Consider the following 14,076-nt stretch of genomic DNA (forward strand, 5'->3'; position numbering starts at 1 on the left):
ACCATCGTTACTACGATATAACCATCGTTACTACGGTATAACCATCTTTACTACGGTATAACCATCGTTACTACGGAATTAACAATCGTTACTACGGTATTATCCATCGTTACTACGGTATAACCATCTTTACTACGGGATTAATCATCGTTACTACGGTATAACAATCATTACTACGGTATTAACCATCTTTACTACGGTATAACCATCTTTACTACGGGATTAATCATCGTTACTACGGTATAACAATCATTACTACGGTATTAACCATCTTTACTACGATATTAACCATCTTTACTACGGTATTAACAATCGTTACTAAGGTATTATCCATCGTTACTACGGTATTATCCATCGTTCCTACGGTATAACCATCGTTACTACGGTATTAACAATCGTTCTTACGGTATTATCCATCGTTACTACGGTATTAACAATCGTTCTTACGGTATTATCCATCGTTACTACGGTATAACCATCTTTACTACGGTATTACCCTTCTTTACTACTGTATTAGCCATCGTTACTACGGTAGTTACCATCGTTACTACGGTATTAACCATCGTTACTACGATATAACCATCGTTACTACGGTATAACCATCCTTACTACGGTATTAACCATCTTTACTACAGTATAACCATCTTTACTACGGTATTAACCTTCTTTACTACTGTATTAGCCATCGTTACTACGGTAGTTACCATCGTTACTACGGTATTAACCATCGTTACTACGGCATAACCATCGTTACTCCGGTATAACCATCTTTACTACGGTATTAACCCTCTTTACTACTGTATTAGCCATCGTTACTACGGTAGTTACCATCGTTACTACGGTATTAACCATCGTTACTACGATATAACCATCGTTACTACGGTATAACCATCTTTACTACGGGATTAATCATCGTTACTACGGTATAACAATCATTACTACGGTATTAACCATCTTTACTACGATATCAACCCTCTTTACTACGGTATTAACCATCGTTACTACGATATAACCATCGTTACTACGGTATAACCATCTTTACTACGGTATAACCATCGTTACTACGGTGTTAACCATCGTTACTACGGTATTAACCATCTTTACCCCGGTATTAACCATCGTTACTACGGTATAATCATCTTTACTACGGTATTAACCATCTTTACTAAGGATTAACAATCGTTACTACGGTATTAACCATCGTTACTACGGTATTAACAATCGTTACTACGGTATTATCCATCGTTACTACGGTATTAACCATCCTTTCTACGATATTAACCATCCTTACTACGGTATTAACCATCTTTACTACGGTATAACCATCTTTACTACGGTATTAACCTTCTTTACTACTGTATTAGCCATCGTTACTACGGTAGTTACCATCGTTACTACGGTATTAACCATCGTTACTACGGTATTAACCATCTTTACTAAGGATTAACAATCGTTACTACGGTATTAACCATCTTTACTACGGTATTAACAATCGTCACTACGGTATTTACCATCTTTACTAATGTATTAACCATCCTTACTAAGGTATTAACAATCGTTACTACGGGATTAACCATCTTTACTACGGTATAACCATCGTTACTACGGTATTAACAATCGTTACTACGGTATTTACCATCTTTACTAAGGTATTAACCATCCTTACTACGGTATTAACCATCCTTACTAAGGTATTAACCATCCTTACTACGGTATTAACCATCCTTACTACGGTATTACCCATCTTTACTAAGGTATTAACCATATTTGCTACGGTATTAACCATCGTTACTAAGGTATTAACAATCGTTACTAAGGTCCTACTTATCGATACTAACGTATTGACCATCATAACTAAGGTACTGACCATCATTACTAAGGTACTGACCATCGTTACTAAGTTATTGCCTATCGTACCTAAGTTATTGCCTATCGTTACTAAGGTACTGACCATCATAACTAAGGTACTGACCAGCATAACTAAGGAACTGTCCATCATAACTAAGGAACTGACCATCATAACTAAGGTACTGACCATCAAAACTAAGGTACTGACCATCGTAACTAAGGTACTGACCATCGTAACTAAGGTACTGATCATCGTAAAAAAGGTACTGACCATCATAACTAAGGTACTGACCATCGTAACTAAGGTACTGACCATCGTAACTAAGGTACTGACCATCGTAACTAAGGTACTGACCATCATAACTAAGGTACTGACCATCGTAACTAAGGTACTGACCATCGTGACTAAGGTACTGACCATCCTAGCTAAGGTACTGACCATCGTAACTAAGGTACTGAACATCGTAACTAAGGTACTGACCATCATAACTAAGGTACTGACTAGCATAACTAATGTACTGACCATCCTAGCTAAGGTACTGACCATCGTAACTAAGGTACTGACCATCGTAACTAAGGTACTGACCATCATAACTAAAGTACTGACCATCGTAACTAAGGTACTGACCATCATAACTAAGGTACTGACCATCGTAACTAAGGTACTGACCATCATAACTAAGGTACTGACCATCATAACTAAGGTACTGACCATCGTATCTAAGGTACTGACCATCATGAATAAGGTACTGACCATCGTAACTAAGGTACTGACCATTGTAACTAAGTCACTGACCATCGTAACTAAGGTACTGACCATCATAACTAAGGTACTGACTATCGTAACTTAGTTATTGCCTATCGTTAATAAGTTATTGACCATCGTTACTACGTTATTGACCATAATACTACGTTATTGACTATCGTAACTAACGTATTGCCTATCGTTACTAACGTATCGACTATCCTAGCTAAGGTACTGACCATCGTTTCTAAGTTATTGACCATCGTTTCTAAGTTATTGACCATCGTTTCTATGTTATTGACTTTCGTTACGAAGTTATTGCCTATCGTTACTAAGGTAATGCCTATCGTTACTCACTTATTGACCATCGTAACTAAGGTACTGGCCATCGTTATTAAGGTATTGACCATCGTTACTAAGGTATTCCTTTGATATATACCATTCAACCACATCAGGTATCCCTCGGAGACTTACCATTTCACTACATCAGGTATCCCTCGGATATCTACCATTCTATTACATCAGGTATCTCTCGGATACTTACCATTCCACAACATGTACATCAGGTATTCCTCGGATACTGACCTTTTCAGTACATCAGGTATCCCTCGGATAATTACCATTCCACTACATGTACATCAGGTATTCCTCGGATACTTACCATTCCTCAACACTTGGTATTCCTCAGATACTTACCATTCTGCTGCATCAGGTATTCTTGGATACTTACCATTCCTCAACACTTGGTATCCCTCATATTCTTACCATTCTGCTGCATCAGGTATCCCTCTGATACTTACCATTCTACTACATCAGGTTTACCTCGGATACTTACCACTCCACTATATTAAGTTTCCATCAGATACGTATCATTCTACTTAATATCTCTTGGATGCTTACCGTTTCACTACACTAGGTATCCCTCGGACATTTACAATTATACTTCACTTACTACCCCTCGGATACGTATCATTCTACTTAATATCTGTCGGAAACTTACCATTTCACTACATTAGGTATCCCTTGGATATTTACCATTCGACTACATCAGGTATTCCTCGAATACTTACCATTCCACTACATCAGGAATTCCTCGGAAACTTACCATTTCACTTCACTATGTCTCCCTTTAATACTAACCATTCCTCTACACTTGGTATCCCTCGGATACTTACCATTCCACTACTACATCAGGTACCTCGGATACTTACCATTCCGATACATGTACATCAGGTATCCCTCGGATACTTACCATTCCACCACTAAATCAGGTACATCGGATACTTTCCATTCCACCACTAAATCAGGTACATCGGATACTTACCATTCCACCACTACATCAGGTACATCGGATACTTACCATTCCAATACATGTTCATCAGGTATCCCTCGGATACTTACCATTCCACCACTACATCAGGTACATCGGATACTTACCATTCCAATACATGTTCATCAGGTATCCCTCGGGTACTTACCATTCCACCACTACATCAGGTACATCGGATACTTTCCATTCCAATACATGTTCATCAGGTATCCCTCGGGTACTTACCATTCCACCACTACATCAGGTACATCGGATACTTACCATTCCAATACATGTACATCAGGTATCCCTCGGATACTTACCATTCCAATACATTTACATCAGGTATCCCTACCAATCGACTACAACAAGAACCCTCGTAGAATTACCATTTCACTACACTGGGTATCTCTTGGATACTTACCATTCTGCTACATCAGGTATCCCTTGGATACTTACCATTCTGCTACATCAGGTATCCCTTGGATACTTACCTTTCTGCTACATCAGGTATCCATTGGATACTTACCTTTCTGCTACATCAGGTATCCATTGGATACATACCATTCTGCTACATCAGGTATCCCTCGAATATTTACCATTCTACTACATCAGGTATCCCTCGGATACTTTCCATTCTGCTACATCAGGAACCCTCGGAGACTTACCATTTCGCTATACTGGGTATCCCTCGGATACTTACCATTCTACTATATCAGGTATCCTTCGATTTCATATCCTTCTCCGTGTCAGCCATATACTTCCTCGGGCTGATATGATACGGAGTAAGATATGAAAATGGTCATATGGAAACCTTTTTTTCAAAAACTGCTCTATAACATCCAAAATATTAGAAATAACATATAAAGCTAGCAGAAAATTATATTTCATGAGCTTCACCAACATCACATTCTACCTTAAAGAAAACAAAATAAACGGAATAGCAAACACAGGTGGATTATTGCAATGTGGACACTACCAGTTTGAGGTGTGATTTTTCTGAAAAGTGTTGAACCGGAAGTTAACCGATTATGGCGCGACCCGGGCGGATAGGGATTGGTCCGGGTTATGACCTATTTACAGCTAGCAGTATCACACATGCAAAGCAACCCATATCACGGACAAGTGTATGTTAAATACCATTTCATTCCTCTTGGTATCACTCCTAAACGTACTTTAACTCGAACAAGATACACTTGTTGGCAGCAAGATGCCTGCTGTCACCGGGGACATGATGACGTCATAGTGATGGATTCGATGCCAACTCGGCTGGCATTGCATATACGTTTTGGAAGTAATTTTGTTTTGAGGTCCAATGCGTTTTTACTTAATGCGTCTCTCATTTGTTTAGCAATACACATTTCTAAGTAGATTTCTCTGTTCCTCAGTTATCAAATTTGCGCTCAAAATCAGCTTAATTGCTTTTAAATCAATGAATGAAATGTAAAGTTGTATCTACTTTTCAAATCTAACATGGCATTGTTTCAAATTTTTTCACGCGTTTTTCATAGTTTCTACAACAGTATCTTTATTTCTTGTGGGTACCAGTAATTACAATATAAAAATACAGATTCTAATCAACTGGAATACTGTTCGACTATTGGATATTATAACTACACTGAAGGGACTTCATTTCTATCGATTTCAAATGCAATGCACTTGATTTATGACTTATAATTAAATAATGAGCACATGGTGTGGTAGCTGATGTAGAGCACGTACGTGTTAAGTGAATCAGGTGGAAGCTCGCTTCTTACACAAATATAACTCCCGTGTCTTGTTTTATATAATTGGTACAATAGTGTCGAGTTGTAAGGCTGGGACAGTCTGTCTTGTTGTCGTGTAGTGAGACTAGTACAGTCTGTCTTATTGTCGTGTTATAAGGCTAGTACAGTCTGTCTTGTTGTCGTGTTGTAAGACTGGTACAGTCTGTCTTGTTGTCGTGTTATAAGGCTAGTACAGTCTGCCTTGTTGTCGTATCATAAGGCTAGGCCAGTCTGTCCTATTGTAATGTTGTAACACTGGTACAGTCTGCCTTGTTGTCGTGTTATAAGGCTAGTACAGTCTATCTTATTGTCGGGTTATAAGGCTAGTACAGTCTGTTTTGTTGTCGTGTCGTAAGACTGGTACAGTCTGTGTTGTTGTCGTGTTGTAACACTGGTACAGTCTGCCTTGTTGTCGTGTTATAAGGCTAGTCCAGTCTGTCTTGTTGTCGTATCACAAGGCTAGTACAGTCTGTCTTATTGTCGGGTCGTAAGGCTGGTACAGTCTGTCTTGTTGTCGTGTTATAAGGCTAGTACGGTCTGTCTTGTTGTCGTGTCGTAAGACTGATACAGTCTGTCTTATTGTCGTGTCGTAAGGCTGGTACAGTCTGTCTTGTTGTCGTGTCGTAAGGCTAGTACAGTCGGTCTTGTTGTCGTGTCGTAATACTAGTACAGTCTGTCTTGTTGTAGTGTTGTAAGACTGGTACAGTCTGTCTTATTGTCGTGTTATAAGGCTAGTACGGTCTGTCTTGTTGTCGTGTTGTAACACTGGTACAGTCTGTTTTGTTTACGTGTCGTAAGGCTAGTACAGTCTATCTTATTGTCGTGTTATAAGGCTAGTACAGTCTGTCTTATTGTCGTGTTATAAGGCTAGTACAGTCTGTCTTGTTGTCGTGTTATAAGGCTGGTACAGCCTGTCTTGTTGTCGTGTCGTAAGGCTAGTACAGTCGGTCTTGTTGTCGTGTCGTAAGACTAGTACAGTCTGTCTTGTTGTAGTGTTGTAAGACTGGTACAGTCTGTCTTATTGTCGTGTTATAAGGCTAGTACGGTCTGATTTGTTGTCGTGTTGTAACACTGGTACAGTCTGTCTTGTTGTCGTGTTATAAGGCTAGTACAGTCTGTCTTATTGTCGTGTTATAAGGCTGGTACAGTCTGTCTTGTTGTCGTGTTATAAGGCTAGTACAGTCTATCTTATTGTCGTGTTATAAGGCTAGTACAGTCTGTCTTATTGTCGTGTTATAAGACTGGTACAGTCTGTCTTGTTTACGTGTCGTAAGGCTAGTACAGTCTGTCTTGTTGTCGTGTAGTAAGACTAGTACAGTCTGTCTTATTGTCGTGTTATAAGGCTAGTACAGTCTGTCTTGTTGTCGTGTTATAAGGCTAGTACGATCTGTCTTGTTGTCGTGTAGTGAGACTAGTACAGTCCGTCTTATTGTCGTGTCGTAAGGCTGGTACAGTCTGTCTGTCTTGTTGTCTTGTTGTCGTGTCGTAAGGCTAGTACGGTCCGATTTGTTGTCGTGTTGTGAGACTAGTACAGTCCGTCTTATTGTCGTGTTACAAGGCTAGTACAGTCTGGCTTGTTGTCGTGTAGGAAGACTAGTACAGTCAGTCTTGTTGTAGTGTCGTAAGACTGGTACAGTCTGTATTTGTGTCTTATCGTAGGACTGGTACAGTCTGTCTGTCTTGTTGTCGTGTTGTAACACTGGTACAGTCTGTCTTGTTGTCGTGTTGTAACACTGGTACAGTCTGTCTTGTTGTCGTTTTATAAGGCTAGTACAGTCTATCTTATTGTCGTGTTATAAGGCTAGTCCAGTCTGTCTTATTGTCGTGTCGTAAGACTGGTACAGGCTAGTACAGTCTATCTTATTGTCGTGTTATAAGGCTAGTCCAGTCTGTCTTATTGTCGTGTTATAAGGCGAGTACAGTCTGTCTTATTGTCTTGTTATAACACTGGTACAGTCTGTCCTGTTTACGTGTCGTAAGGCTATTACAGTCTATCTTATTGTCGTGTTATAAGGCGAGTACAGTCTGTCTTATTGTGTTGTCGTGTTGTAAGACTGGGACAGTCTGTCTTGTTGTCGTGTTGTAAGACTGGTACAGTCTGTCCTATTGTCGTGTTATAAGGCGAGTACAGTCTGTCTTATTGTGTTGTCGTGTTGTAAGACTGGAACAGTCTGTCTTGTTGTCGTGTAGTAAGGCTAGTATAGTCTGTCTTGTTGTCGTGTAGTAAGGCTAGTATAGTCTGTCTTGTTGTCGTGTTGTAACACTGGTTCAGTCTGTCTTGTTGTCGTTTTATAAGGCTAGTACAGTCCATCTTATTGTCGTGTTATAAGACTGGTACAGTCTGTCTTGTTGTCGTGTTGTAACACTGGTACAGTCTGTCTTAGTGTCGTGTTATAAGGCTAGTACGGTCTGTCTTATAGTCGTGTTGTAACACTGGTACAGTCTGTCTTGTTTACGTGTCGTAAGGCTATTACAGTCTATCTTATTGTCGTGTTATAAGGCTAGTACAGTCTGTCTTATTGTCGTGTCGTAAGACTGGTACAGTCTGTGTTGTTGTCGTGTTGTAACTAACACTGGTACAGTCTGTCTTATTGTTTATAAGGCTAGCACGGTCTGTCTTGTTGTCGTGTTATAAGGCTAGTACAGTCTGTTTTGTTGTCGTGTCGTAAGACTGGTACAGTCTGTGTTGTTGTCGTGTTGTAACACTGGTACAGTCTGTCTTATTGTCGTGTTATAAGGCTAGTACAGTCTATCTTATTGTCGTGTTATAAGGCTAGTACGGTTGGTGTCGTGTCGTAAGACTGGTACAGTCACAGTCTGTCTTGTTTACGTGTCGTAAGGCTTGTACAGTCTGTCTTATTGTCGTGTTATAAGACTAGTACGGTCTGTCTTAAAGTCGTGTTGTAAGACTTGTACAGTCTGTCTTGTTAACGTGTCGTAAGGCTAGTACAGTCTGTCTTGTTGTCGTGTTGTAAGACTGGTACAGTCTGTCTTATTGTCGTGTCGTAAGACTGGTACAGTCTGTCTTATTGTCGTGTCGTAAGGCAAGTACAGTCTGTCTTGTTGTCATGTCGTAAGACTGGTACAGTCTATGTTGGTGTCGTGTTGTAGGACTGGTACAGACTGTGTTGGTGTCGTATCGTAAGACTGGTGCAGTCTTTGTTGGTGTCTTGTCGTAAGACCTGTTCTGTCTTTGTTGGTGTCGTGTCGTAGGACTGGTACAGTCTGGGTTGGTGTCGTGTCGTAAGACTGGTACAGTCTGTCTTGTTGTCGTGTCGTAGGGCTAGTACAGTCTGTCTTGTTGTCATGTCGTAAGACTGGTACAGTCTGTGTTGGTGTCGTGTCGTAAGACTGGTACAGTCTGTCTCGTTGTCGTGTCGTAGGGCTAGTACAGTCTGTCTTGTTGTCATGTCGTAAGACTGGTACAGTCTGTGATGGTGTCGTGTCGTACGACTGGTATAGTCTGTGTTGATGTCGTGTCGTAAGACTGGTACAGTCTTTGTTGGTGTCGTGTCGTAAGACTTGTTCTGTCTTTGTTGGTGTCGTGTCGTAGGACTGGTACAGTCTGTGTTGGTGTCGTGTCGTAAGACTGGTACAGTATGTGTTGGTGTCGTGTCGTAGGACTGGTAAAGTCTTTGTTGGTGTCGTGTCGTAGGACTGGTACAGTTTGTGTTGGTGTCGTGTCGTAGGACTGGTAAAGTCTGTGTTCGTGTTGCGTCGTAAGACTTGTTCTGTCTTTGTTGGTGTCGTGTCGTAGGACTGGTACAGTCTGTGTTGGTGTTGCGTCGTAGGACTGGTACAGTCTGTGTTGGTGTCGTGTCGTAAGACTGGTACAGTCTGTGTTGGTGTCGTGTCGTAGGACTGGTAAAGTCTGTGTTGGTGTTGCGTCGTAGGACTGGTACAGTCTGTGTTGGTGTCGTGTCGTACGACTGGTATAGTCTGTGTTGATGTCGTGTCGTAAGACTGGTACAGTCTGTGTTGGTGTCGTGACGTAGGACTGGTACAGTCTGTGTTGGTGTCGTGATGTAAACTTGTACATTCTGTGTTGGTGTCGTGTCGTAGGACTGGTACAGTCTGTATTGGTGTCGTGTCGTAGGACTGGTACAGTCTATGTTGGTGTCGTTTCGTAGGTCTGGTACAGTCTGTGTTGGTGTCGTGTCGTAGGACTGGTACAGTCCTACGACACGACACCTACAGTCTATGTTGGTGTCGTTTCCTAGGTCTGGTACAGTCTGTGTTGTTGTCGTGTCGTAGGACTGGTACAGGTTGTGTTGGTGTCGTGTCGTAGGACTGGTACAGTCTGTGTTGGTGTCGTGTCGTAGGACTGGTATAGTCTGTATTGGTGTCGCGTCGTAAGACTGGTACAGTCTGTGTTGGTGTCGTGTCGTAGGACTGTTACAGTCTGGGTTTGTGTCATGTTGTAGGACTGGTGCAGTCCGGGTTGGTGTCGTGTCGTAGGACTGGTATAGTCTGTATTGGTGTCGTGTCGTAGGACTGGTATAGTCTGTATTGGTGTCGTGTCGTAGGACTGGTATAGTCTGTGTTGGGGTCATGTCGTAGGACTGGTACAGTCTGTGTTTGTGTTGTGTCGTAATACTTGTACAGTCTGTGTTGGGGTCGTGTCGTAGGACTGTTACAGTCTGGGTTTGTGTCATGTTGTAGGACTGGTGCAGTCTGTGTTGGTGTCGTGTCGTAATACTTGTACAGTCTGTGTTGGTGTCGTTTCGTAGGACTGGGATAGTCTGTATTGGTGTCGCGTCGTAAGACTGGTAAGACTGGTACAGTCTGTCTTATTGTCGTGTTATAAGGCTAGCACGGTCTGTCTTGTTGTCGTGTTATAAGGCTAGTACAGTCTGTTTTGTTGTCGTGTCGTAAGACTGGTACAGTCTGTGTTGGTGTCGTGTTGTAAGACTGGTACAGTCTGTCTTATTGTCGTGTTATAAGGCTAGTACGGTCTGTCTTGTTGTCGTGTTGTAACACTGGTACAGTCTGTCTTATTGTCGTGTTATAAGGCTAGCACGGTCTGTCTTGTTGTCGTGTTATAAGGCTAGTACAGTCTGTTTTGTTGTCGTGTCGTAAGACTGGTACAGTCTGTGTTTGTGTCGTGTCGTAGGACTGGTACAGTTTGTGTTGGTGTCGTGTCGTAGGACTGGGATAGTCTGTATTGGTGTCGCGTCGTAAGACTGGTACAGACTGTGTTGGTGTCGTGTCGTAGGACTGGTATAGTCTGTATTGGTGTCGTGTCGTAGGACTGGTACAGTATGTGTTGGTGTCGTGTCGTAGGACTGGTACAGGTTGTGTTGGTGTCGTGTCGTAGGACTTGTACAGTCTGTGTTGGTGTCGTGTCGTAGGACTGGTACAGTCGGTGTTGGTGTTGTGTCGTAATACTTGTACAGTCTGTGTTGGTGTCGTGTCGTAGGACTGTTACAGTCTGAGTTTGTGTCATGTTGTAGGACTGGTGCAGTCTGGGTTGGTGTCGAGTCGTAATACTTGTACAGTCTGGGTTGGTGTCATGGCGTAGGACTGGTAAAGTCTGTGTTGGTGTTGCGTCGTAGGACTGGTACAGTCTGTGTTGGCGTCGCGTCGTAGGACTGGTACAGTTTGTGGTAGTGTCGTCTCGGAGGACTGGTATAGTCTCTGTTGGTGTCGTGTCGTAGGACTAGTACAGTCGGTGTTGGTGTTGTGTAGTAGGACTGGTACAGTCTGGGTTGGTGTCGTGTCGTAGTACTGGTTCGGTCTGTGTTGGTGTCGTGTCGTACGACTGGTATAGTCTGGGTTGATGTCGTGTCGTAAGACTGGTACAGTCTTTGTTGGGGTCGGGTCGTAAGACTTGTTCTGTCTTTGTTGGTGTCGTGTCGTAAGACTTTTTCTGTCTTTGATGGTGTCGTGTCGTAGGACTGGTTCAGTCGGTGTTGGTGTTGTGTCGTAATACTTGTACAGTCTGTGTTGGAGTCGTGTCGTAGGACTGTTACTACAGTCTGTGTTGGTGTCGCGTCGTAGGACTTAGTGTTGTAAGACTGGTACAGTCTGTCTTGTTGTCGTGTTATAAGGCTAGTACGGTCTGTCTTGTTGTCGTGTAGTGAGACTAGTACAGTCTGTCTTATTGTCGTGTTATAAGGCTAGTACGATCTGTCTTGTTGTCGTGTAGTGAGACTAGTACAGTCTGTCTTATTGTCGTGTTATAAGGCTGGTACAGTCTGTCTTGTTGTCGTGTTATAAGGCTAGTACAGTCTATCTTATTGTCGTGTTATAAGGCTAGTACAGTCTATCTTATTGTCGTGTTATAAGGCTGGTACAGTCTGTCTTGTTGTCGTGTTATAAGGCTAGTACGATCTGTCTTGTTGTCGTGTAGTGAGACTAGTACAGTCTGTCTTATTGTCGTGTCGTAAGACTGGTACAGTCTGTGTTGGTGGCATGTAGTAGGACTGGTACAGTCGGTGTTAGTGTTGTGTCGTAGGACTTTGTAACACTGGTACAGTCTGTCTTATTGTCGTGTTATAAGGCTAGTACGGTCTGTCTTGGTGTCGTGTAGTGAGACTAGTACAGTCTGTCTTATTGTCGTGTTATAAGGCTGGTACAGTCTGTCTTGTTGTCGTGTTATAAGGCTAGTACGATCTGTCTTGTTGTCGTGTCGTAAGACTGGTACAGTCTTTGTTGGTGTCGTGTCGTAGGACTGATACAGTCTGTGTTGGTGTCATGTGGTAGGACTGGTACAGTCTGTGTTGGCGTCGCGTCGTAGGACTGGTACAGTCTGTGTTGGTGGCGCGTCGTAGGACTGGTACAGTCTGTGTACTGGTATAGTCTGTGTTGATGTCGTGTCGTAAGACTGGTACAGTCTTTGTTGGGGTCGTGTCGTAAGACTTGTTCTGTCTTTGTTGGTGTCGTGTCGTAGGACTGGTATAGTCTGTGTTGGTGTCATGTCGTAGGACTGGTACAGTTTGTGTTGGTGTAATGTAGTAGGACTGGTACAGTTTGTGGTAGTGTCGTGTCGTAGGACTGGTATAGTCTGTGTTGGTGTCGTGTCGTAGGACTGGTTCAGTCGGTGTTGGTGTTGTGTCGTAGGACTGGTACAGTCTGTGTTGGTGGCATGTCGTAGGACTGGTATAGTCTGTGTTGGTGTCATGTAGTAGGACTGGTACAGTCTGTGTCGTCGGACTGGTATAGTCTGTGTTGGTGCTGTGTTGGTGTAATGTAGTAGGACTGGTACAGTTTGTGGTAGTGTCGTGTCGTAGGACTGGTACAGTCTGTGTTGGTGTCGTGTCGTCGGACTGGTATAGTCTGTGTTGGTGGCATGTCGTAGGACTGGTACAGTCTGTGTTGGTGGCATGTCGTAGGACTGGTACAGTCTGTGTTGGTGCCATGTCGTAGGACTGGTACAGTCTGTGTTGGTGGCATGTCGTAGGACTAGTATAGTCTGTGTTGGGGTCGTGTCGTAGGACTGGTACAGTCTGTGTTGGGGTCATGTCGTAGGACTGGTACAGTCTGTATTGGTGTCATGTCGTAGGACTGGTACAGTTTGTGTTGGTGTAATGTAGTAGGACTGGTACAGTCTGTGGTGGTGTCGTGTCGTAGGACTGGTACAGTCGGTGTTGGCAGTCTGTGTTGGTGTCATGTAGTAGGACTAGTACAGTCTGTGTTGGTGTCATGTCGTAGCACTGGTACAGTCTGTGTTGGTGTTGTATCGTAGGACTGGTACAGTCTGTGTTGGTGCCATGTCGTAGGACTGGTACAGTCTGTGTTGGGGTCATGTCGTAGGACTGATACAGTCTGTGTTGGTGTTGTATCGTAGGACTGGTACAGTTTGTGTTGGTGTCGTGTCGTAGGACTGGTACAATCTGTGTTGGTGTCGCGTCGTAGGTCTGGTACATTTTGTGTTGGTGTCGTGTCGTAGGACTGGTATAGTCTGTCTTGGTCTCGTGTCGTAGGACTGGTACAGTCGGTGTTGGTGTCGTGTCGTAGGACTGGTACAATCTGTGTTGGTGTTGTATCGTAGGACTGGTACAGACTGTGTTGGTGTCATGTCGTCGGACTGGTATAGTCTGTGTTGGTGTCGTGTCGTAGGACTGTTCCAGTCTGTGTTGGTGTCATGTCGTAGGACTCGTACAGTCTGTATTGGTGTCGTGTCGTAGGACTGGTACAGTCGGTGTTGGTGTTGCGTCGTAGGACTGGTACAGTCTGTATTGGTGTCATGTCGTAGGACTGGTACAGTCAGTGTTGGTGTTGTATCGTAGGACTGGTACAGTCTGTGTTGGTGCCATGTCGTAGGACTGGTACAGTCTGTGTTGGGGTCATGTCGTAGGACTGATACAGTCTGTGTTGGTGTTGTATCGTAGGACTGGTACAGTTTGTGTTGGTGTCGTGTCGTAGGACTGGTACAGTCTTTGTTGGTGTAATGTAGTAGGACTGGT

At 43.0% G+C, this 14,076-nt stretch overlaps 2 protein-coding genes across 2 annotated transcripts; both read right to left on the minus strand.

Moving 5' to 3' along the window:
- Nucleotides 1–8,757: 8,757 nt before the first annotated feature.
- Nucleotides 8,758–10,323, minus strand: LOC110463083. The gene has a single exon (XM_021517424.1). The coding sequence runs from the start codon at nucleotides 10,321–10,323 to the stop codon at nucleotides 8,758–8,760; it is 1,566 nt and encodes a 521-aa protein (XP_021373099.1).
- Nucleotides 10,324–11,110: 787 nt separating this feature from the next.
- Nucleotides 11,111–13,131, minus strand: LOC110463084 (cell wall protein DAN4-like). The gene is made up of 2 exons (XM_021517425.1): nucleotides 12,281–13,131; nucleotides 11,111–11,609 (listed from the first exon to the last, which is right to left on the minus strand). Exons 1-2 carry the CDS (start codon nucleotides 13,129–13,131, stop codon nucleotides 11,111–11,113), a joined length of 1,350 nt encoding a protein of 449 aa, XP_021373100.1.
- Nucleotides 13,132–14,076: the final 945 nt, after the last annotated feature.

Source organism: Mizuhopecten yessoensis, unplaced genomic scaffold (assembly GCF_002113885.1).
Source record: "Mizuhopecten yessoensis strain PY_sf001 unplaced genomic scaffold, ASM211388v2 scaffold10867, whole genome shotgun sequence".
NCBI classification, from domain to species: Eukaryota; Metazoa; Mollusca; class Bivalvia; order Pectinida; family Pectinidae; genus Mizuhopecten; species Mizuhopecten yessoensis.

Bases quoted from the DNA above. Each gene is read 5' to 3' on its own strand.
- LOC110463083 (XM_021517424.1), bottom strand. From the start codon at position 10,323: ATGACACAAACCCAGACTGTAACAGTCCTACGACACGACCCCAACACA.
- LOC110463084 (XM_021517425.1), bottom strand. From the start codon at position 13,131: ATGACCCCAACACAGACTGTACCAGTCCTACGACACGACCCCAACACA. The intron at 11,610-12,280 runs GTACTAGCCTTA...ACTCCAACACAG, and splicing joins ACACGACAACAAGACAGATC to ACTGTACAAGTATTACGACA.